Raw genomic sequence first — 20,409 nt, 5'->3', positions numbered from 1 at the left:
GGACTTCTAGTACTATGTTGAACAACAGGGGTGAGAGTGGGCATTTGTGTCATGTTCCTGACCTTAGGGGAAAAGCTCTCAATTTTTCCCCATTGAGGATATTAACTGTGGGTCTTTTGTATATGACTTTTATGATGTTGAGTTATGTTCCATCTATATCTACTTTGCTGAAGGTTTTAATTAAGAATGGATGCTGTATTCTGTGAAATGCTTTTTCTGTATCTATTGAGAGGATCGTGTGTGGTGTATCACATTGATTGATTTGTGAATATTGAACCACCCCTGCAATCCAGGAATAAATCCCACTTGATCGTGGTGAATAAATCTGTTAATGTGCTATTGGATTTGATTTGCTAGTCTCTTGTTGAGAATTTTTATATCCATGTTCATCAGGGATATTGGCCTGCAATTCTCCTTTTTAGTGGGGTCTTTGGTTTTGGAATCAAGGTAATGCTTGCCTTGTAAAATGAGTTTTCAAGTTTTCCTTACATTTCTATATTTTGGAACAGTTTGAGAAGAGTAGGTATTAACTCTTCTTTAAATGTCTGATAGAATTCCCCTGGGAAGCCATCTGGCCCTGGACTTTGTTTGTTGGGAGAGTTTTGATTACTGATTCAATTTCTTTGCTGATTACAGGTCTGTTCAAATTTTCTACTTCCATTTTCAGTTTTGGTAGTTTGTATGTTTCTAGAAATTTATCCATTTCTTCCAGATACCCACTGTGTTGGCATTTAATTTTTCATAATGTTCTCTTCGTTGTATATCTGTGGTGTTGGTTGTATCCCTCCTCTTAATAGTAATGCTATATTAAGAAGAGGTCTAGACTGTCCAGAGCCTGGTGCTTTAGGGAGTGTTTCTGGTGTATGCTGTGTGCATTCTAAGCTACAGTTATTTTCAAAATGTAACATTTGTAGCTTCCCATTTTTCAAACCTATTTAATTGTAATATTGTCACAAATGTTTAATTTTTTAAAAATGTAGAAATATCATTCCAGAGGTCTTTCACTGCGTAACAACATGCCCTCATATGCAGGGTCCTACAACATCAATAATCTTTTTATTATTAGCTCTCATAGTTCTGGGTGTCAGCTGGTCTCAGCTAGCAGGTTCTTTGGGTTGGTTTGAGTTTTTCAGGGGGTTACAGTCATATAGTGGCTGAGGTGTAATCATCTGAAGGATGTTTATTCACACATCTAGTGATAATTTGGAAATACTCAAATTGCTGTGGAGCTGGAACAACTGGGATTCTAAGGAACCTCTTTGTAATGTCTCCACCACTTGGAATGTGGCACAGGGTTCTAAAGTGAGTGGACAGAGAGCAAGGGAGGGAAAGAAGGTGAATGAGAAAGAGAGAGACAAAGAATGTATTGCCTTTTCTATTAGAGCCTTGAAAGTTAAGCTGCATCACTCCTGCTGCATTCTTTGTGCTGAGACCATGTAAGGCCTGACAAAGTTCAAGAAGAGACATGATGAGAGGATTCTCATAGTTTTTGTAGTCATGTTTCAAAATCACCATAAATATAATCTTTTTGAAGCCAGCAGAGGTCACTAAGCTACTGTAAAATTCATGAAATATTGACATTAAAAACAAAGTAAAATAGTTAAGAATTGTGAGTTTAGATCTTCACCTCTCTTGAAATTTTTAATAAACATTCTACCATATTTATTACTATATATTTTAGATGAAAGATTTCTTAAACATGAAACAAGGGCCCAAACTTGTAACAATAGATGGTATATAAGATTTTGGTCATTCAGGTATTCTGATTGAGATTAACCTGAATGACATTACTGAACTGATAGCACACTATCAAAATCTTGGAACTTGTTATCTTGAACCAATATGTTTATTTCATTAACAGATTTTTTGTTCAGTATATTAATACATGAAAACCATGTTGTGAAATGTCAAAAAATGAGGACATATATAAATGTCTAAATTACCATCATTTGACATTCTGTGTATTCTTTCAGAATGTTTCCTTTGTGTTTATACAAATTTATATATATTTTATTTTATTGCCAAAAGAAAATATCATGCTTATGTTTTTTCCTGGAACTTGTTGATTTAGCAATGTGATGTGGGGAACATGCAACAGTAGTGCCTGTAACCAAATCTTCGCTAGAATTCCTGTACACATCATGCCTTTCATTGGAGGTGTGTTTCCTGATAGATATTTCGGTACTTCAGGGAACATACTGTACATAAATATGTGCGTGTGTATTTCTACATGACTGATTCCTCGATGTAGAATTGCAAGGTTAAACAGTATGTTTACATTTTATTTGAAAGCATCATTCTGCATTATCCATCATACAAATTGTTTTCTCAGATTCTTTTTTCCTTTTTTGGCAGAAGGCGATTTCTTTAATTTGATAGAGTGTTCAGGTATAGTAAGGCAATAACATGCAATATTGGTGAAACAGTCAAGTTTTTCACTGAGATTGGGAAGAAGATAAGAATGATCACTATTTCACTTCAATTTGATATTGTATTTGGGGTTCTGGCCATAAAGTATAGCCAAAAACCCCAACGGATTGAGTAGGAAAAATCGGGCAGTGGGAGGGCAGAAGGGTAGGACTTGGACTCGAAGATTCCAAACCAATCCAAACCACAGTTGAAAGTTTAGAAAATGTTATAGGTGTACAACATAAGGTGGCCCCGGAAGCTAATTTTAGGGGTACAAAATCAGCCATTTATAAGAGAAACTGACAGAATATAAAGGTAACAATGTCCTTATCTTGCTGAACTGTAATTCTCTCACTTTGGCATTAATTCATAATATTTACTGGAATGACCAACTCCCAGATAATTAAAACAATTTTAATTATTTAAAACACTTACTTCTGTAGGATATATTCTACCACTCGAAGTAGAAACAGAAGCCAAAGAATGCCTTACTGGACAACAAGCTCACCTTAGGTGTAACTGATCCAGGGCTCCGGAGCCACAGAAAGCTTCACAGTGCCACCAGTCAGTCACAGTGCGCTGCTCCCTGCCAGCTGCATAGTGGGACTGCGGCTTCGCAGCTCAATACAGCAGACGTGTCCTCTGAAGGCATCAACGAGGAACAGGCTGCCACGTTAAGAGAGGCCCAGGCCTGCAGTGATCCCTCAACCCTTGCAGAGCTTGCGGACAGCCGAGGACCCCAGCATGACTCCAAGTCCCCAGACATGGATCAGCACGGTTGATCACCGTCTTTGCTGGAGTGGTTGGGGGGATACGAAGCAGAGGCAAGGCCCACTGAAGGAGTGGTGGGCTGCGATGTGACCCTCTAAGCGCAGGGCAGCGGCCCACGGCAGACGCCACGTGGCCAGCACACAGGAGACGTACACCAGGTAGCGAATGTGCGGGTCCTCTGTGCAATGGGCCTCACGTCCCAGGCGCGGACTAGCTCTAGCGCCGACCTGGCGGAAGCAGCCCGTGCAGGGCATGTACCGTTGGCCGAACTGAGGTGGCCCAGCCAGGCTGGGGCTGTGCAGACTGGCTTGGCCGTGGGGTGCCAGCCCTGCGGCACTTGGCGGCCCAGGTGGTTCATGCCTACTGCGTCGTAGTCCACAGGGTCCAGGGGGCCTGGGCTGGGCTGCCGAGGCCCGGAATCGGGTCAGGGGCGGCTAAGCGCACGGCCGCCCGCAAGGAGCCCGGAGGCGTCTCCAGGTGCCGCTGCTGGGCACGCCCGGCTGAGACAGCGCTCCCGCGGGCCTTGGGGCCCACAATCTCCTCCGCACCGGGCGTCCTTCTGGGCCGCAAGCACCCGTCGTCAGACCCCCGCCACCAGCCTCTGCTTCAGAGAGGCCAGATGCTCCTCCTGACGGGCCACTTGGGCCTACGAGGCGAGTACTTCCTCCTGGTAGCCATGGCGGCCTCTTCCCTCTCAGATTCTTCTGTTTGAGGTCTCTTCTGTGGGAAACAACTTCTTGACTCAATTTACATTTTCCTGAGAATTCGTACCTTTTACTGCTTTTCTTATGTTATTGGCCATTTTTACTTCTGTGAATTGCCCGTTCGTATCCTCCATTTAGTTTCCTCTATTGTTTTTTTGTTTCTCATTTGTCATATTTCTGGCTCTGCAGTGATTCCCTACCTTTATCTGTTACGTGTGTTACAGGATCGATTTGAGGAAAATTAATTAAGCCTACGTGCTTGGTTTAACAATATTTTATCTACTGCGGCACTATAGTGTGTTTCGTTAAAAATGTGTCAATTATCTAGAAGAGTCGTGTGGAAAATTTGGTGATAAACTTTTCTGAGAATTCCTCCGCGCATCCAAGTTTTAACTTGTTTTGCAAACAAATTCAAGCCTAAGGCTGGAGAATGTTGTGAGACTTCAGTGATCGTCTTGTTGACCAATAAAGACAGGTGTTTTTCTCTCATCTGAACGACTTGGATCATAAAGGGATTCCCTGATATGTAGGTTTCAGGAGGGCCTTGAGAATGCTTGTAGTTTGATTCCCCTATTTCCATAAAATTTACATATTTTTGTTTTCTTTGCATTGTTATTAATTATGGTCAGTCATCCTGTACCTAGGTTTCAGGAAATGATTGTATTCTTTTTTTTCATGCTAAAGGATTTAAGGTTTCCTTATTATGTTAATGGAAAGGATGGAACAGCAAGCTGGCTGCTGAGGGAAGAGAAAGAATGAGGCATGCTCAACTAAGCATGGTTCTAGGGAATGATCATTACTTCGATTGCTTTCAACAAAGACGTGGAATTGCTCACCATATCTGTAATAGCTAAGAGATGATGTGCCTGGTTTTGAAAGAAGTAGACATATATATGTACACACACAAGAGGAGAGAGTGAAAGTTCAGTGAGTTCTTTAGGGGGCATGTTCTATATTGTTCAACCTGGAAGTGAGACTTTATATCCATTCTAAAAGGGTAAAATGAGTGTGAAAGCCCCCAGGTGAATCTTTTTAAAGGACTGTGAGGTAAAGAGAATAAGCTAATGAAGGAAATCTGTCATAAATAGCTCGGAGTTTTTAAAAGATTTTATTAATTGATTTTAGAGAGAGAGCATGCCCATGAGCAGGGGGAGGAGCAGAAGGCGAGGGGAGGGAGAGGGAGAGGGAGATAACTTCCAGCAGATTCTATGCTGAGCCCAGAGCCCAACTCAGGGCTCCATCCCACAGCCCTGAGATCATGACCTTTGCTGAAACCAAGAGTCAGAGCTTAGGCACCTGAGCCACCCAGGTGCCCCAATAGCTCAGTTTTATCATAGGAAACAGATAGCTGTTATATTTCTAAATTCACATACATTCCACGGGAGAGTGACAAGTGGATGAAGGCCAACAACTTGTCATGTCCTTAGATAAGGAGTGAGGCTGAGGCTGGATCTTACTGTGGAGAATTAGTGGTCTCCCAAAACAAAATGGATGGGTAAATCATTTTATACAATTTCAACTATCTGTAGTTTCTCTAGCACAGCACAAAACTACAAAATTCTGCACCAAAATTAAGTTAAAATATATTTGCACAATAATAGTGATATTGTGACTAGCCTTCTTAATGTTCTTGTGTCCATGCCCAATGTTTGAAACACAGTTAAGCTCAATAATTTTTGGAGGGGGATGACTTTTGATTTGGAATAATAAGTTTCAATAAATACCCATACGGTTTGCTTTTCATTTTATTTAATTATTGCCAGTTTTTCTGTTGGCATGACATATTTCTAACTCTCAAACAGGCAGTAAACCCTTGAGAGCAGAGTTTGATCTGAGAAGCTAAGTTGTGAAAAGTCATTTTGTCAGAGGAGGAAGGGAACCTTACGTCACAACTTCTTGCTGGAATAAACTGGAGGAGTCCCATCTCTGAGGCATACCTGCTTGAGGCCCCAGATACAACTACTCCTTTTTTTCCTTCTTCCCTCTTTTTGCACACTTCCGGTAACAAAAGAGACAACATTGGGTGGTGACAAATACAGCAGTTGCCACACAGGCCAGCAGGAACCCAATCACATCCAAAGAGTGGTACTGGAACCAGGTGAGGTCATGGGAGGCTGGCCTGAGGTGTTTGGCTCCTTTGTGGCGCATGACAAACTCGATCCAGAAGACTGCTCGATCCAAGGGCTTTATAGGCTGATCGTGGTGGATTCTTGATAATGTCATGGCATTCTCTTTGTATCTAAAGGAGAAACATAAAGACAGTGACATTGAAAGGAAGCTAGTTTGCCTAATCCTGTGATTCCCATGAAAGGTTTTTGAAAAGTGTCATACAAATGATTCAAGATAAATGTCATAGAATTATAGAAGTGCTATGTTTTTTGTTTCGGTCCTCTTAGGAGATTTGGCTTTTAAATTGGAAGTTTCCCATCAATGAATATTTTAAAAAGTGAAAGTGGAAGTTAAGTTAGGATAGTTTAATCTTTTCTAACAGAGAAAATGATATGGGCCATTGTGACAGCTCTAAATGAGATGGTGGGAGTGCAACTACAGAATGATCCTCGTGAAGCGGTAAAGGGAATTGTGTCATGGTGAGTAAAATGCCACCTCACTGGTCCCTTGTCTTCACTCCTCTACCCTCTACTCTTTATTTTCCATCATGTAGCCACTGTGACTTTTGAAACAGATATCAGATCATGACGCTTCCCTGCTCAAAATTCCATCTGGCTTCTCATTACGTTTAGAATAAAATCCAACTATGCATTGTGGACTATAGGATCTTACAGATACAGACCCCTGGCAACCTCTTCTCCTGTCACTTTGTCCCGTGTACACTGTTGTAGGCACAGAGACCTGCTAGCAGTTCCCTGAAGTTGCCATACGGGTCCTCACCTCAGCACCTTTGTACTTTCTGTCCCTTCTGTCTCTCTGCTGGACACTCTTCCCTGCAACTCTCCAAGGCTGCTTCTACCTCTTGACGGATGTCCCAGCTCAGAAAGGCTTCTGGGCCACACTATCAAAGCATCGTCAGACATTTGTTCTGTGCGTGTGTGTGTGTGTGTGTGTGTGTTGCTATTTGAAACCTAGAATTTGAAAACATGTTATATTTTCCATATAACATTTATTACATATGAAAAATTCACGTAATCTTAACTGAATAGCTCATAAATTCAAAATTAGCTAGAATATTATTGTGAAGTGGATGTAATAATATACCTACTACTAAGATATTTATATAGAGTATCACAAGCTACCCGGAAACACCCCATGTTTCCCGACCCTTTTAGTCATCATAGATTAGCTTTTATTATTTATATATTGGAATAATAAGGTAGCACTCATTTCCTTTTGTCTTTTGTGTCACAGTTGTTGGTTAATGCTATCACTGTATAGTAGTCCATTGTTTGGCAATACCACAGATTATTTCTTCATTTAACAAGCAGTGGACATTTGTGTTAACAATTTTTTGGCCATTACCACTAATGCTGTCATAAAAATCTTGTGTATTTCTTTTGATTTACATATTTATACAGTTTTGTTTGTATATATTATAGAAGTGGAATTGCTGAGAAGAAGGAGTATTTATGATTATGATTTCATTATTGACTGAATTATGTAGAAGTATATTGCTTAATTTCCAAAATTTAGAGATGTTTCAGTTATCTTTCTTTTTGACAATTTCTAAGTGAATTCCAGTAGGCTGGACAATATACTCTTGACAATTTATATTTTTCATATTTACTCTTGGTTTCTGGCCCAGCGTAGGGTTAATTCCAGTATCTATTCCATTCCTGAAAAATGTGTATTCTCTGTTGTTTTATATAGAATGATGTATATGTATGTCAGGCAGGTTATATTTTTAAATTGTGTCCTTCAGAACATTTAGGTGTTTCTTTCTTTCTTTCTTTCTTTCTTTCTTTCTTTCTTTCTTTCTTTCTTTCTTTCTTTCTTTCTTTCTTTCTTTCTTTCTTTCTTTTTCTTCCTTCCTTTCCTTTCCTTTCCTTTCCTTTCCTTTCCTTTCCTTTCCTTTCCTTTCCTCCTCACTCCCTCCCTCCTTTCCTTCATTCCTTTCTTTCTCTCTGTCTGTCTTCTTTTTCCGTTACTGAGAAAGTTGTTTAAAAACAATGTTATGACTATAGATTTGGGTGTGTTTGTTCCTTTGTCCTCTTCTGCTGCATTTTGATGTTTTAATAGTAGGTGTCACCAATTAGTAATTTGTATTGTTTTGAAAGGTCAATCTATTTATCATTATGAAAGACGTATCTTTATTTTTGGTAGTGATTCTGGACTGCTGTGTCTGATATTAGCACAGGTACAACATCTTTCTAAATGGTTACTGCTAAAATAGATCCTTTCCCACCTTTGTACTGACTCTCTTCTTGTACACTTCTATGTGAACATGTCTCATGAACAGTATGTAGTTTCTAAAATGCATTCTGACAATCTTTGTCTTTAAATTAGTCTGTTTAGCTTCAATGGAAGTAGTGGCATAGTTGTATTTTCATCTACTGTCTTACTCTATTTTCTTTGCTATTTGTACAACCTGCCATATATTTCTTTTTCTTTCGTGACTATTTTTAAGTATTTTTATTATTTGATTGTTCTACTATTTTCTTCTCTGTAATACTTTTTTTGGTATTTCTTCGATGATCCCCTCGTACTGTAATGTTAATACTGATAGTAGTAATAGATACTGAATTCATGGGTGCTGTGCTAGGCACTACAAATTCCCTTGCGTTGTTTTCCTCTGTAATGTAGAAAACTTCACTATTTATCTTATCGTATTTAAAAAGTTTTATCTTCAAAGGACAAAATCAAGAAAGAGAAAAATCAAAGAAAGAAAATATTTATAAATCATATATCTGATAATGTATTGTATCCATAACACATAACAAATTCTTTAATAAGGTGAGACAAATAATCAAATTTAAAAAGTATCAAAGAATTGGAATAGACATTTCCCTAAAGAGGCTATATGAATGGCAACTAGTATATGAAAAGATACTTAAGAACTTTGGCTGTAAGGGAAATGCAAATCAAGACCACAAGGAGAGACCACTTCACACCCACTAGGATGTCTGTAATAAAACAGATGATAACAAGTGTTGGTAATGATGTGGATAACTTGGATCTCCCATACTGGGCTGGTGGAAATGTAAAATGGTGCATCTCATTTGGACATCAATTTGGCAGTTCCTCACAGAGTTAACATATGACCAGCAATTCTACTCCTTGATGTCTACCCAAAAGAAAGGAAAAATTTTGTTCACACGATTACATGTGTAGCAATATGTATAATTCCTAAATGTGGAAAAAACCAAAAGGTTCATGAACTGATAAATGGATAAATAGATTGTATCATTTCCATATCATAGAATATTATTCAGTAATACAAAACTACCACATGAATGATATTCAAAAACATGCCAAGTGAAAGAAACTACACGCAAAAGACCATAAACTGTACGATTCCATTTGTATGAAATATCCAGGATACAGCAGTTTGTAGAGACAGAAAGTATATTAATGTTTACTGAAGGCAAGAGGAATGGGAAATGACTTCTAAGTCATATGTGATTCCTTTTTGGTCTAACGCAAATGTCCCAAACTTAGATTATAATGATGGTTTCATAATTCCGTAACATAATACATATATTTGATTTTTATACTTTAAATTTTGTGGTACATAAATTACATATTATAAATATATTAAAATAAGAATAAAAATTAATTTTTGAGCAAAAGGAGATTTATAGTTTTGGAAATTTTTGGTACTGAATTGAAACTTCTTTTACATAACCAAAAATTCTTCACTCTTTAATTCTATGGATTCTATCATATTTTAAAAAATGTGTTCTTATAATTACCTACATAACTTTTGCATTTATTCATGTAGAAATTTGTTGCAGTAATTGGTTCCCCATTAAATCAATGGGGTTAAAATGCAACTTTGAAATAAATGTTTGAAAATGAAAGTAGTTTTAAGATCAGTTAAATCATACTAAAATTTCAAAATTGGTCTCTTAAATATAGGATGAAACTCATAGTCACCGTGGACAGAACTTATCTATCAATACTATTAATGAAAAAAATTATAATACTCACGAAGTGTCATTAATGACCATCCTCAAAGCATTGAGCAAATCTGTACTAGACATCGTGTGGAAATCCAGACTGACAGCTGCTCCCTTGGCCTTCATGTGAGCAATGTTATCAGGTTGATCCGCAAACAAAGGAATGCCCACCATGGGGATCCCGTGGTAGATCGCCTCATAGATGCCATTGGCTCCACCATGAGTTACGAAGGCTTTGGTTTTTGGATGACCTAGGATTGGATGAATCTCAGCATGTTATTAATCATAAGTCTTAGAACTAAAACGAGAGTTGGGCAACATAAGGCATATATTATTATACACGTGAAACAGCATCAAAATGGCTTTCAGATCTCAGAGCAAGAGGCACATAAATCTGCTGGAGAGGTAAATGAAGATTGGTGTGGTACTTGTAACTTGAAAAATGAATACAAGATGGCTGGACAGACAAATTGAAAGAGAACATTCTGGATAAAGAATAGCATGTTCAAAAAAAGAAAAAAGGAGGTGGCATATTAGAACATATTCTCTTACATGGTAAGTCACCGAGTTTAACATGTAGGAGTGATGGTGGTGGTTCAAATCAGGGGAAGGAAAGACTGCACTTTATCATGAAGTGTGTGATGACTTCATGAACAAGATTGTGGTGTTTTCCTAGAGAACATGTAGAGTCGCTGGTAATTAAAGAGGGGCCGTTATTTTTCAGTGGCACTGAATACCCATGCAGAATGAGAAAGGATAGGAGTAGGTTGAGAGAATTAGGAGACAGAGTGATGATCCAGGTAATTGTTGAAAAATTATCGGGGGAGGCAAGATGGTGGAAGAGTAGGGGACCCCATTTCATCTTGTCCCTGAATTTAGCTAGAGAACTATCAAATGATTCTGAACACTTATGAATTCAACCACAGATGTAAGAAAAGAATTCCCTGAATTCTATAAATAGAAAAGTGACCACTTTTTGCAAGGTAGAAGGTGCAGAGAAAAAAATCTGAGGGTATATCCAGAAGATAAATGGCGGGGGAAGGGAGCCTCCCTAAGCCGGCTACTGAAAAGTAATGTAGTCCCAGAGTGCAAAATCAGAACCCTGCCTGAAAGGTGCTCAGGTGGTGAAGTGGGGCAGAATCCTAGGTGGGATCGCATGGTGTCAGGATCCCTGCCATCACAGAACGGAGTTCCTGAGCCGGCAGTATTTCCAAGCATTGGAGCAGGGAAACTGCTTATGTTCAGTGAGACCGGGCAGGGACTCTCGCTCGGTTCACCATAAACTGCCAACGGCAGCATGATTGGGTGACCGCTCTCTCTGTGGCAGCCCTCCAAAGGGCAGAAACATGGTGACCCTCCACGTTTCCTCTGGACGGGCTGTGTAGGAGGGTGCAGGTCCATGTATGTGTATGTGGGTCCTGTAAAGGGCAGAAAAGTGGTGACCCTCCACCTTCCCAGGGAGGATCAGTGTGGGCACACCCCGCGAGAGTCTGCAGAGTTTGGCACACACAGAGGTGAAGACTGCTTATCCCTGAGGGTTTACTGAAGAGAGGGGGCTACCATCTTTCAGTTCTAGAGCTGGAAATTGGGTTGCAGCCATTTTTATTTTCATCCTCTAAAGAGGCACAGAGGGCTTTCAGGGAACAAAAGCCACAGAGAACAATCAGAATCAGCTTATACTGATCCAGGCCCCCTGGCAAGGGGTGGTACAAATGTGCCTGGGCAAAGACACCTGAGAATCAGTGAAGCAGGCCCCTCGCCCAGAAGACCAGCTGAAACAACAGGGGAACACCAAGTTTGTGGAGCACACAGGACTACGAAACTACAGAGCTAGGGGAAAATAGTACATAGAATTCGAGTTTTTTCTCAAGATTCATTTATCTTTCAGTTTTGAATTTTCCTTTTCTTTTTTCTTTTTTTCCTTTTCAAGTAGTTTCTAATTTTATTTTATTTTTTTAAGATTTTTATTTACTTATTTGCGAGAGAGAGATAGAACGAGCATGGGAAAGGAGCAGAGGGAGAGAGAGAGAAACAGACTGCCTGCAGAGGAAGGGGCCAAATGCAAGGTGGACCCTAGAACCTGGAGGTCATGACCTGAGGCAAAGGCAGTCACTTAACTCACTGAGCCACCCAGGCACCCCAATTGGTTTCTAATTTTAGCAACTCTTTTTTTTTTTTTTAAAGATTTTATTTATTTATTCCACAGAGACAGAGACAGCCAGCGAGAGAGGGAACACAAGCAGGGGGAGTGGGAGAGGAAGAAGCAGGCTCATAGCAGAGGAGCCTGATGTGGGGCTCGATCCCATAACGCCGGGATCACGCCCTGAGCAGAAGGCAGACGCTTAACTGCTGTGCCACCCAGGTGCCCCTCAACTCTTTGTTTTTAAGTATTTTTTTTTTTAACTTTCATTTTTAAATTTATATTTTATAGATATATTCTTCGTTTTTGGCTTCCTTTCACTGTTTGAATTTTATTTGTGTATTTACATAAGTTTTGCTTTCTTTACAATTTTGGGATTTAGTGTCTTCTAACAAACTGACCAAAATACACCCAGAACCAAGTAGATCACCGTGGCTTGTCCACCTGGGAGATTGCAATGTCTCTCCCCCCTTTTTTTTCTGTTTCTTTTCTTTTTTTCATTTCTGATCTCTTTGCATTTGTCTAGTGTGTATTTTGTTTGGGTCATGGTTGATATTTTTTATTTTGTTATCTTATTCATCCATTTTTCTCTGGGCAAAATGACTACAAGGAGGAAATCACAACAAAAGAAAGAACCAGAGGTAATACTATCTGCCACAGATCTAATCAATATGGATATAAGTAAAATGTCAGAGCTGGAATTCAGAATAATGATTATAAAGTTACTAAGTGGGCTGGAAAAAAGCCTAAAACACACTAGAGAATCTCTTAGTGCAGAAATAAAATCTAATCAAGCCAAAATTAAAGATGCTTTAACTGAGGTGCAGTAAAAATGGATGCTCTTGGGGCACCTGGGTGGCGCAGTCATTAAGCGTCTGCCTTCGGCTCAGGGCGTGATCCCAGCATTCTGGGATCGAGCCCCACGTCAGGCTCTTCCGCTGGGTGCCTGCTTCTTCCTCTCCCACTCCCCCTGCTTGTGTTCCATCTCTCGCTGGCTGTCTCTCTCTGTCAGATAAATAAATAAAATCTTAAAAAAAAAATGGATGCTCTTACAGCAGGGTAAATGAGGCAGAAGAGAGTCAATGATATAGAAGACAAGATGATGGAAAGGAAGGCAGCCAGAGAAAAGCAAGAAAAACAGCTAATGGACCATGAGGGGAGGCTTTGAGAAATCAGTGCTACCATAAAGCAAAACAATAATAGAATTATTGGGGTCTCAGAAGAAGAGAAAAAGAGGGCCATGAGGTATATTTGAGCAAATCATAGCTGAGAAGATGCCTAGTCTGGGGAAGGAAACAGGCATGCAAGTCCAGGAGGCACAGAGAACCCCCCTCAAAATCAATAAAAATAGGTCACCTCCTCAACATCTAAAAATGAAACTTGAAAATCTTGGCAAAAAAGAGAAAATCCTGAAAGCAGCTTGTGACAAAAATTCTGTAACCTACAAGGGTAGAAACATTATACTCACAGCAGACCAATCCACAGAGACCTGGCAAGCCAGAAAGAACTGACATGATACATTCAGGGTGCTAAATGAGAAAAATATGCAACCAAGAGTACTTTATCCCGCAAGGCTCTCACTCAAAATAGAAGGAGAGATAAAAAGCTTCCAGGACAAACAGAAACTAAAAGATTTTGTGATCACTAAACCAGCCCTGCAAGTACAATTAAAGGGAATCATTTAAGTGAAGAGAGAGTCCAAAAGTAACACAGACCAGAAAGGAACAGAGACAATCTACAGAAACGGTAACTTTACAGGTTAATACAATAGCACTAAACTCATACCTTTCAGTAGTTATTCTGAATGTAAATGGGCTAAAGCCCTAATCAAAGGACACAGGGTATCAGATTGCATAAAAAAGCAAGATCCAACAATATGCTGTCTGCAAGAGACACATTTTAGACCCAAAGGCACCTCCAGATTGAAAGTGAGGGGGTGGAAAACCATTTATCATGCTAATGGGCATCAGCTGGGGGTGGCAAACGTTATATCAGACAAATTTGATTTTAACCCAAAGACTGTCGTAAGGGATGAAAAGGGACGCTATATCATAATTAAAGGGTCTATCCAGTAAGAAGATGTAACAGTTAGAAATATTTATGCTTCTAACTTGGGAGCAGCCAATTTTATAAACAAATTAATAACCAAATTAAGGAAACACACTGATGATAACACAATGATAGTAGGGGACTTCAATACCCCACTCACTGCAATGGACAGATCATTGAAGCAGAAGAGTGCAAGGAAACAAGGGCATTAAATGACACACTGGAGCAGATGAATTTCACAGAGATATATAGAGCACTCCATCCTAAAGCAACAGAATACACATTCTTCTCGAGTGTATCTGGAACATTCTCCAGAATAGATCACATAGTCACAAATTGGGTTTCAACCCATACCAAAAGAATGGGATTATCCCCTGCATATTTTGAGACCATAATTTTTGAACTTGAACTCAATTACAAGAAGATATTTGGAAGGAACTCAAACACTTGGAAATAAAAGAACATCCTACTAGAGGATGACTGGGCCAACCAGGAAATTAAAGAGGAATTAAAAAATTTCAAGGAAACAAATGAAAATGAAAACACAACAGTTCAAAACCTTTGAGATGCAGCAAAGGCAGTCCTAAGAGGGAAGTACATAGCAATGCAAGAGTTCTTTAAAAAAAAATTAGAAAAGTCTCAAATACACGAGCTAACCTTACACCTAAAGGAACTGGAAAAAGAACAGCAAATAAAGTTTAAACCAAGCAGGAGAAGAAAAATAATAAAGATTAGAGCACAACTCAATGAAATAGATGCCATAAGAGTAGAGCAGATCAATGAAACTAAAAGCTTGTTCTTTCAAAGAATTAATTAGATTGATAAACACTTGCCAGACTTACCAAAAAGAAAACAGAAAGGACCCAAATTAATAAAATCACGAATAAAAGAGGAGAGATTATGACCAACACCAAGGAAATACAAATAATTTAAGAACATGTTATGAGCACATGTATGGCAACAAGTTAGGCAATCTGGAAGAAATGAATGTACTCCTGGAAACTTATAAACTACCTAAACTGAAACAGGAAGAAATAAAAAATCTGAACAGACCCATAGCCAGCAAGGAAATTGAAGTAGTAATCACAAACCTCCCTACATATAAGAGTCCAGGGCCAGATGGCTTCCCGAGAGAATCCTACCAAACATTTAAAGAAGAACTAATACCTATTCTTCTGAAGCTGTTCCAAAAAGTAGAAATGGAAGGAAAACTTCCAAATTCATTCTGTGAGGCCAGCATTACCTTGATCCCCAAACCAGAAAAAGACCCCACCAAAAGGAGAATTATAGACCAATATCCCTGATGAACATGGGTGCAAAATTCTCCCCAAGATACTAGTCAATAGGATCCAACAGTGCATTAAAAGGATTAATCACCAAGACCAAGTGGCATTTATTCCTGGGCTGTAAAGTTGGTTCAACATCCACAAATCAATCAATGTGATACATCACATTAATAAAAGAAAGGACAAGAACCATAAATGATCTTCTCAATTGATGCAGAAAAAGCATTTGAGAAAATACAGTATTTTTCTCGATTAAATCTCTCCACGGTGTAGGGATAGAGGGAACATACCACAATATCATAAAAGCCATCTATGAAAAGCCCACACTGAATATCATTCTCAATGGGGAAAAACTGAGAGCTTTTCTTCTAAGGTCAGATACATGATGGGGATGCTCCCTCTCATCATTTTTGTTCAATATAGTAATAGAAGTCCTAGTCTCACCAATCAGACAATGAAAAGAAATAAAAGGCATTCAAATTGACAAAGAAGAAGTCAAACTCTCTCTCTTCAAAGTTGACATAATACTTTATGTGGAAAACTCGAAAGACTCCACCCCAAAATTGTTAGAACTCATACAGGAATTTAGCAACATGGCAGGATATAAAATCAATGCACAGTAATCAGTGAGAGACAGAATCAATGAGATAGAAGAAAGAGAAATTAAGGAGTCAATTCCATTTACAATTGTAGCAAGAACCATAAGATACCTAGGAATAAACCTAACCAAAGAGGTAAAGGATCTGTATTCTAAAAATTACAAAAGACTTATGAAAGTAATTGAGGAAGACACAATGAAATGGAAAAAAAATATTCCATGCTCATCGATTGGAATAATAAATGTAGGTAAAATGTCTATGGTACCCAGAGCAAACTACACATTCAGTGCAATCCTTATCAAAATAACATCAACATTTTTCATAGAACTTGAACAAATAATCCTAAAATTTGTATGGAACCAGAAAGGACCCCGAATAGCCAAAGGGATGTTGAAAAAGAAAACCAAAGCTGGGGGCATCATAATGCCAGACTTCAAGCTATACTGCAAAGCTGTAATCATCAAAACAGTGTGGTACTGGCACAAAAACAGATACATAGATCAGTGGAACAGAATAGAGAACACAGAAATGGACCCTCGACTCTATGATCAGCTAATCTTCCACAAAGCAGGAAAGAATATCCAATGCAAAAAGGACAGCCTCTTTCATAAATGGTGCTGGGAAAATTGGACAGCCACATGTAGAAGAATGAAACTGGACTATTTCCTTACACCATACACAAAGATAAACTCAAAATGGATGAAAGGCCTAATTGTGAGATAGGAATCCATCAAAATCCTAGAGGAGAACAAAGGCAGCAACCTCTTCAACCTAGGACACAGCAACTTCTTGCTAGACATGTCTCCAAAGGCAAGGGAAACAAAGCAAAAATGCCCTCTTGGTACTTCCTCCAGACCAAAGGATTCTGCACAGCAAAGGAAACAGTCAACAAAACTAAAAGGCAGCCTAGGGAATGGGAGAAGATATTTGCAAATGACATATCAGATAGAGGGCTAGTATCCAGATCTATAAAGAACTTATCAATCTCAACACCCCCCCCAAAAAAAACAAATAATTCAGTCAAGAAATGGGCAGAAGACATGAACAGACATTTCTCCAAAGAAGACATGCAAATGGCCAACAGACACATGATAAAATGCTCAACATCCCTTGACATCAGGGAAATACAAACGCAAACCACAATAAGATACCACCCCACACCAGTCAGAGTGGCTAAAATTAATAAGACAGGGAACAACAAATGTTGGCAAGGATGTGGAGAAAGGGGAACCCTCTTACACTGTTGGTGGGAATGCAAGCCGGTGCAGCCACTCTGGAAAAAAAGTTTGAGGATCCTCAACAAGTTGAAAATAGAGCTCCCCTATGACCTAGCAATTGCACTACTAAGTATTTATCCCAAAGATATAAATGTAGTGATCTGAAAGGGCACCTGCACTCCAATATTTATAGCAACAATGTCCACAATAGCCAAACTATGGAAAGAGTTAAGATATCCATGGACAGATGACTAGATAAAGAAGATGTGGTATATATATGCAATGGAATATTATTCAGCCATCAGAAAGGATGAATACTTCCCATTTACACTGACATGGATGGAACTGGAGGATATTATGCTGAATGCAAGAAGTCAATCAGAGAAAGACAATTATCATACGGTTTCACTCATATGTGGAACATAAGAAATAGCACAGAGGATCCCAGGGAAGGGAGAGAAAACAGATGGAAAGAAATCAGAGAGGGAGCCAAAGCACGAGAGACTCTAAATTATGGGGAACAAACTGAGGGTTGTGGAGGGGAGGTGGATGGGGGCTGGGGTAACTGGGTTGTGGGCATTAAGGAGGGCATGTGATTTGATAAGCATTGTTATATTGAATGCTCCATCTGAAACTGATGATGTACTACATGTTGGCTATTTGAATTTCATTTAAAAAATAAAAAAAAATTACTTTTGAGAAGAAATTACACCTAAAATAAAGATACTTTGATTCTGGCCATAAGGAATGTGACCGTGTATAATAACATGCTGTATCTTATCTTTTCCCCCTGAAGACTGCAAAATAAATGTAAGGGAAGTTAAGTTTTGTTTTTGAGTTTTTCAATGATAAATGTTCAATCAATTCGCCCCTTGGGAACTCTTATCATTTTGTTTAGAATTACTTTCAATTCAGTGTCTTCCAGATTCTTACCAAGAAGGTCATTCTGGGGGATCCATTTATACAGCTGAGTATTTGGCCCTAAGGTGTCTGGTTTCTTGCCATCAAATCTCCATAGAACCTGGTAAAGACAATACCTTATTTCATGAGTTGAACTTTGAAGTTCTAGCATGATAGAATTTTAAGGAAATTAAGAGATAATCTAGTTAGACCCCTTTAGCTGAGTGATGATGAGGACAAAATATATTAAAAATGAGGCTACTAAAACACTGGTATAATAAAATACCCACATTTTGTTACTTCTTTTTATATTCAATCAAGTATGAATTTACATAATCATGATGGAGATTATGTAATGTAATGTAATCACATGGAGATTAGACAAATGAGAGTATCAGTGACAAATTCAAGTATTTAAGAAATTTTTAGGCAGTTATTATAATTCTACCTCAAACCAGTGGGAAATTACTAAGATCTACACATGTGTTTTGTTTTATCTATTATAATTACTTTCATCTTCCAATGTAATATTAACCTATTTATTTCTTTTTATGTGTTACAGAAGGGAGTTCACTTATATCCACTTGTTCCATGAGTTATTTTATTAGAGTTTTACATCTTTTGATGTACAAAAAGCTAAATATGCAATCTGCTACTTGTGCAAAATACATAATTCTTATTAGCAATTTATTAATATAAATAATTTCATATTTACATGAATCCAGATTATTATTACTATTTCTTGGTTTGGAAGTTCCTTAAATGTTACAAAGAGCCTGTTGGCACTTCAGAAATAACAGTGTAGCTGTTGAAAAATATCCAAAACTGTGATGATGCACAATTTTATTTAACTGATTGTTAACACATCAATGATGGACTACGAAGCATTGACAACATGGATTAATATGCAATCTATACCGAAACAATTCATTCCCAGTACCAAAATAGATTGATTTTAGAATTCTCCAGCAATCCTCAAACTGGATAATAGTTTACTTTGGTTAACATATATTTGTTATGTGAATGTTCAAGTAACTTTGGATATTAAGCAAACATTAGCATAAGGAGAAACTATATCAGTAAACTAAAAAGTAGTTGACAAAAACCAAAATACTGTAGGTGTTATGTATATATTGAAAATATTTTACTTCTCTGTTTCATGTAGAAAGAGGCATCTAAAACTTTCCCATGCTAGGCTTGTTTCTGGTTGACTCGTTAATATATTTCCATTTCCTTCCTTAATCAGGAAGAGTTATTATTCTGATAAGTTAAAGTCCTTTTGGAACCACATATTACTAAGCACAGCGTCAACTTGAGGGATGGACCCATCTCCCCCCTTTTCATTTATCTTACTCTTTTACTCTTAATAGGGCCCACTCCACCAGTCATGTCAGTTTTTCTCTTTCTCTAAATCATTTAGGCTGGATGAACACCTAGCCATAGCTTGGTGAGCCCTGACCATCCTTTCTCTGAACAGCATTCTGAATAGAGTTATCTCCAAAATTTAGGGGAAGGAAAAGGACCCTGGAGTATCCGGCAGGTGTAAACTGTGTGGTGATTTTCAGACTTTTATCGGTTCCTACTGAACACAACTTGAAATTTAGCTCCTTTCTGAGAACATCTATGAGATATTCAGTGCCCTTGGAAATCCTGTAAGGAAAAGAAGTGAATGACAGGACAGAATTTGGTGATTTCTGTATCTGTCCATGATACATTATAATAGCAAACTTTACCCTCACCCTGCTAAATATATACCTACTAAATATATTTCTTTCTGATCTCAATGTTAATGCCAAAGTTATCGTCAAAACACCTTCTGTACGACTTTAGCATTTGGCATGTATATTTTGCTTATGTCTGAGATCAATTAGAACTATCATAATGGTTTCCGTGTCATGAAGGAAAGGGTAATTAGATCCTTTACACAGTTTAATAGACTCATTAAGTAGTTGTATAGGACTAAGTTACTTTATGTAACCTTTTGTGGAATCTGGGCAAGGGCTGATGCAATCGTATTGGCTCTTTCCTCTGGCATGGTTTTGATCATCGACCCTAGAGTAAACACCACAATACCGTTTTCTCCAGAGCTCTGGACAAACTCTTCCATTTCCTGTGAAGAAAGAATTTACTCCATCACAACAGAGGAACAGCACAGCAAACACTATGAAAAGAATTTCTACAGGGGTGCCTGGGTGGCCCAGTCAGGTAAGCGTCTGACTCTTGATTTCATCTCAGGTCAGGGTTGTGAGATTGAGCCCTGTGT

General features: G+C 38.5%; 2 protein-coding genes across 2 annotated transcripts in view; one reads left to right on the top strand and one right to left on the bottom strand.

The window, feature by feature from the left end:
• Positions 1-4,973: 4,973 nt before the first annotated feature.
• Positions 4,974-20,409, bottom strand: part of LOC123775894 (UDP-glucuronosyltransferase 2B31) — a 20,700-nt gene continuing 5,264 nt past the window's right edge. The window contains exons 3-6 of the mRNA XM_045771497.2: positions 20,125-20,256; positions 18,180-18,267; positions 9,987-10,206; positions 4,974-6,123 (exon numbers count right to left, since the gene is read on the bottom strand). Coding sequence (XP_045627453.2) covers positions 5,844-6,123; positions 9,987-10,206; positions 18,180-18,267; positions 20,125-20,256 — 720 coding nt within the window. The 3' untranslated portion in view covers positions 4,974-5,843. The remainder of the gene's footprint in view (positions 6,124-9,986; positions 10,207-18,179; positions 18,268-20,124; positions 20,257-20,409) is intronic.
• Positions 20,246-20,409, top strand: part of LOC148109556 (uncharacterized) — an 18,379-nt gene continuing 18,215 nt past the window's right edge. The window contains exon 1 of the mRNA XM_087864107.1: positions 20,246-20,351. The gene's annotated coding sequence lies outside the window, so the exon portion shown is untranslated. The remainder of the gene's footprint in view (positions 20,352-20,409) is intronic.

Source organism: Ursus americanus, chromosome 8 (genome assembly GCF_024610735.1).
Source record: "Ursus americanus isolate L20-20 chromosome 8, mUrsAme1.1.p, whole genome shotgun sequence".
Taxonomy (NCBI): Eukaryota; Metazoa; Chordata; class Mammalia; order Carnivora; family Ursidae; genus Ursus; species Ursus americanus.
The sequence above is the reverse complement of the archived record's forward strand: the minus strand, read 5'-3'. Positions and strand labels throughout refer to the sequence as shown.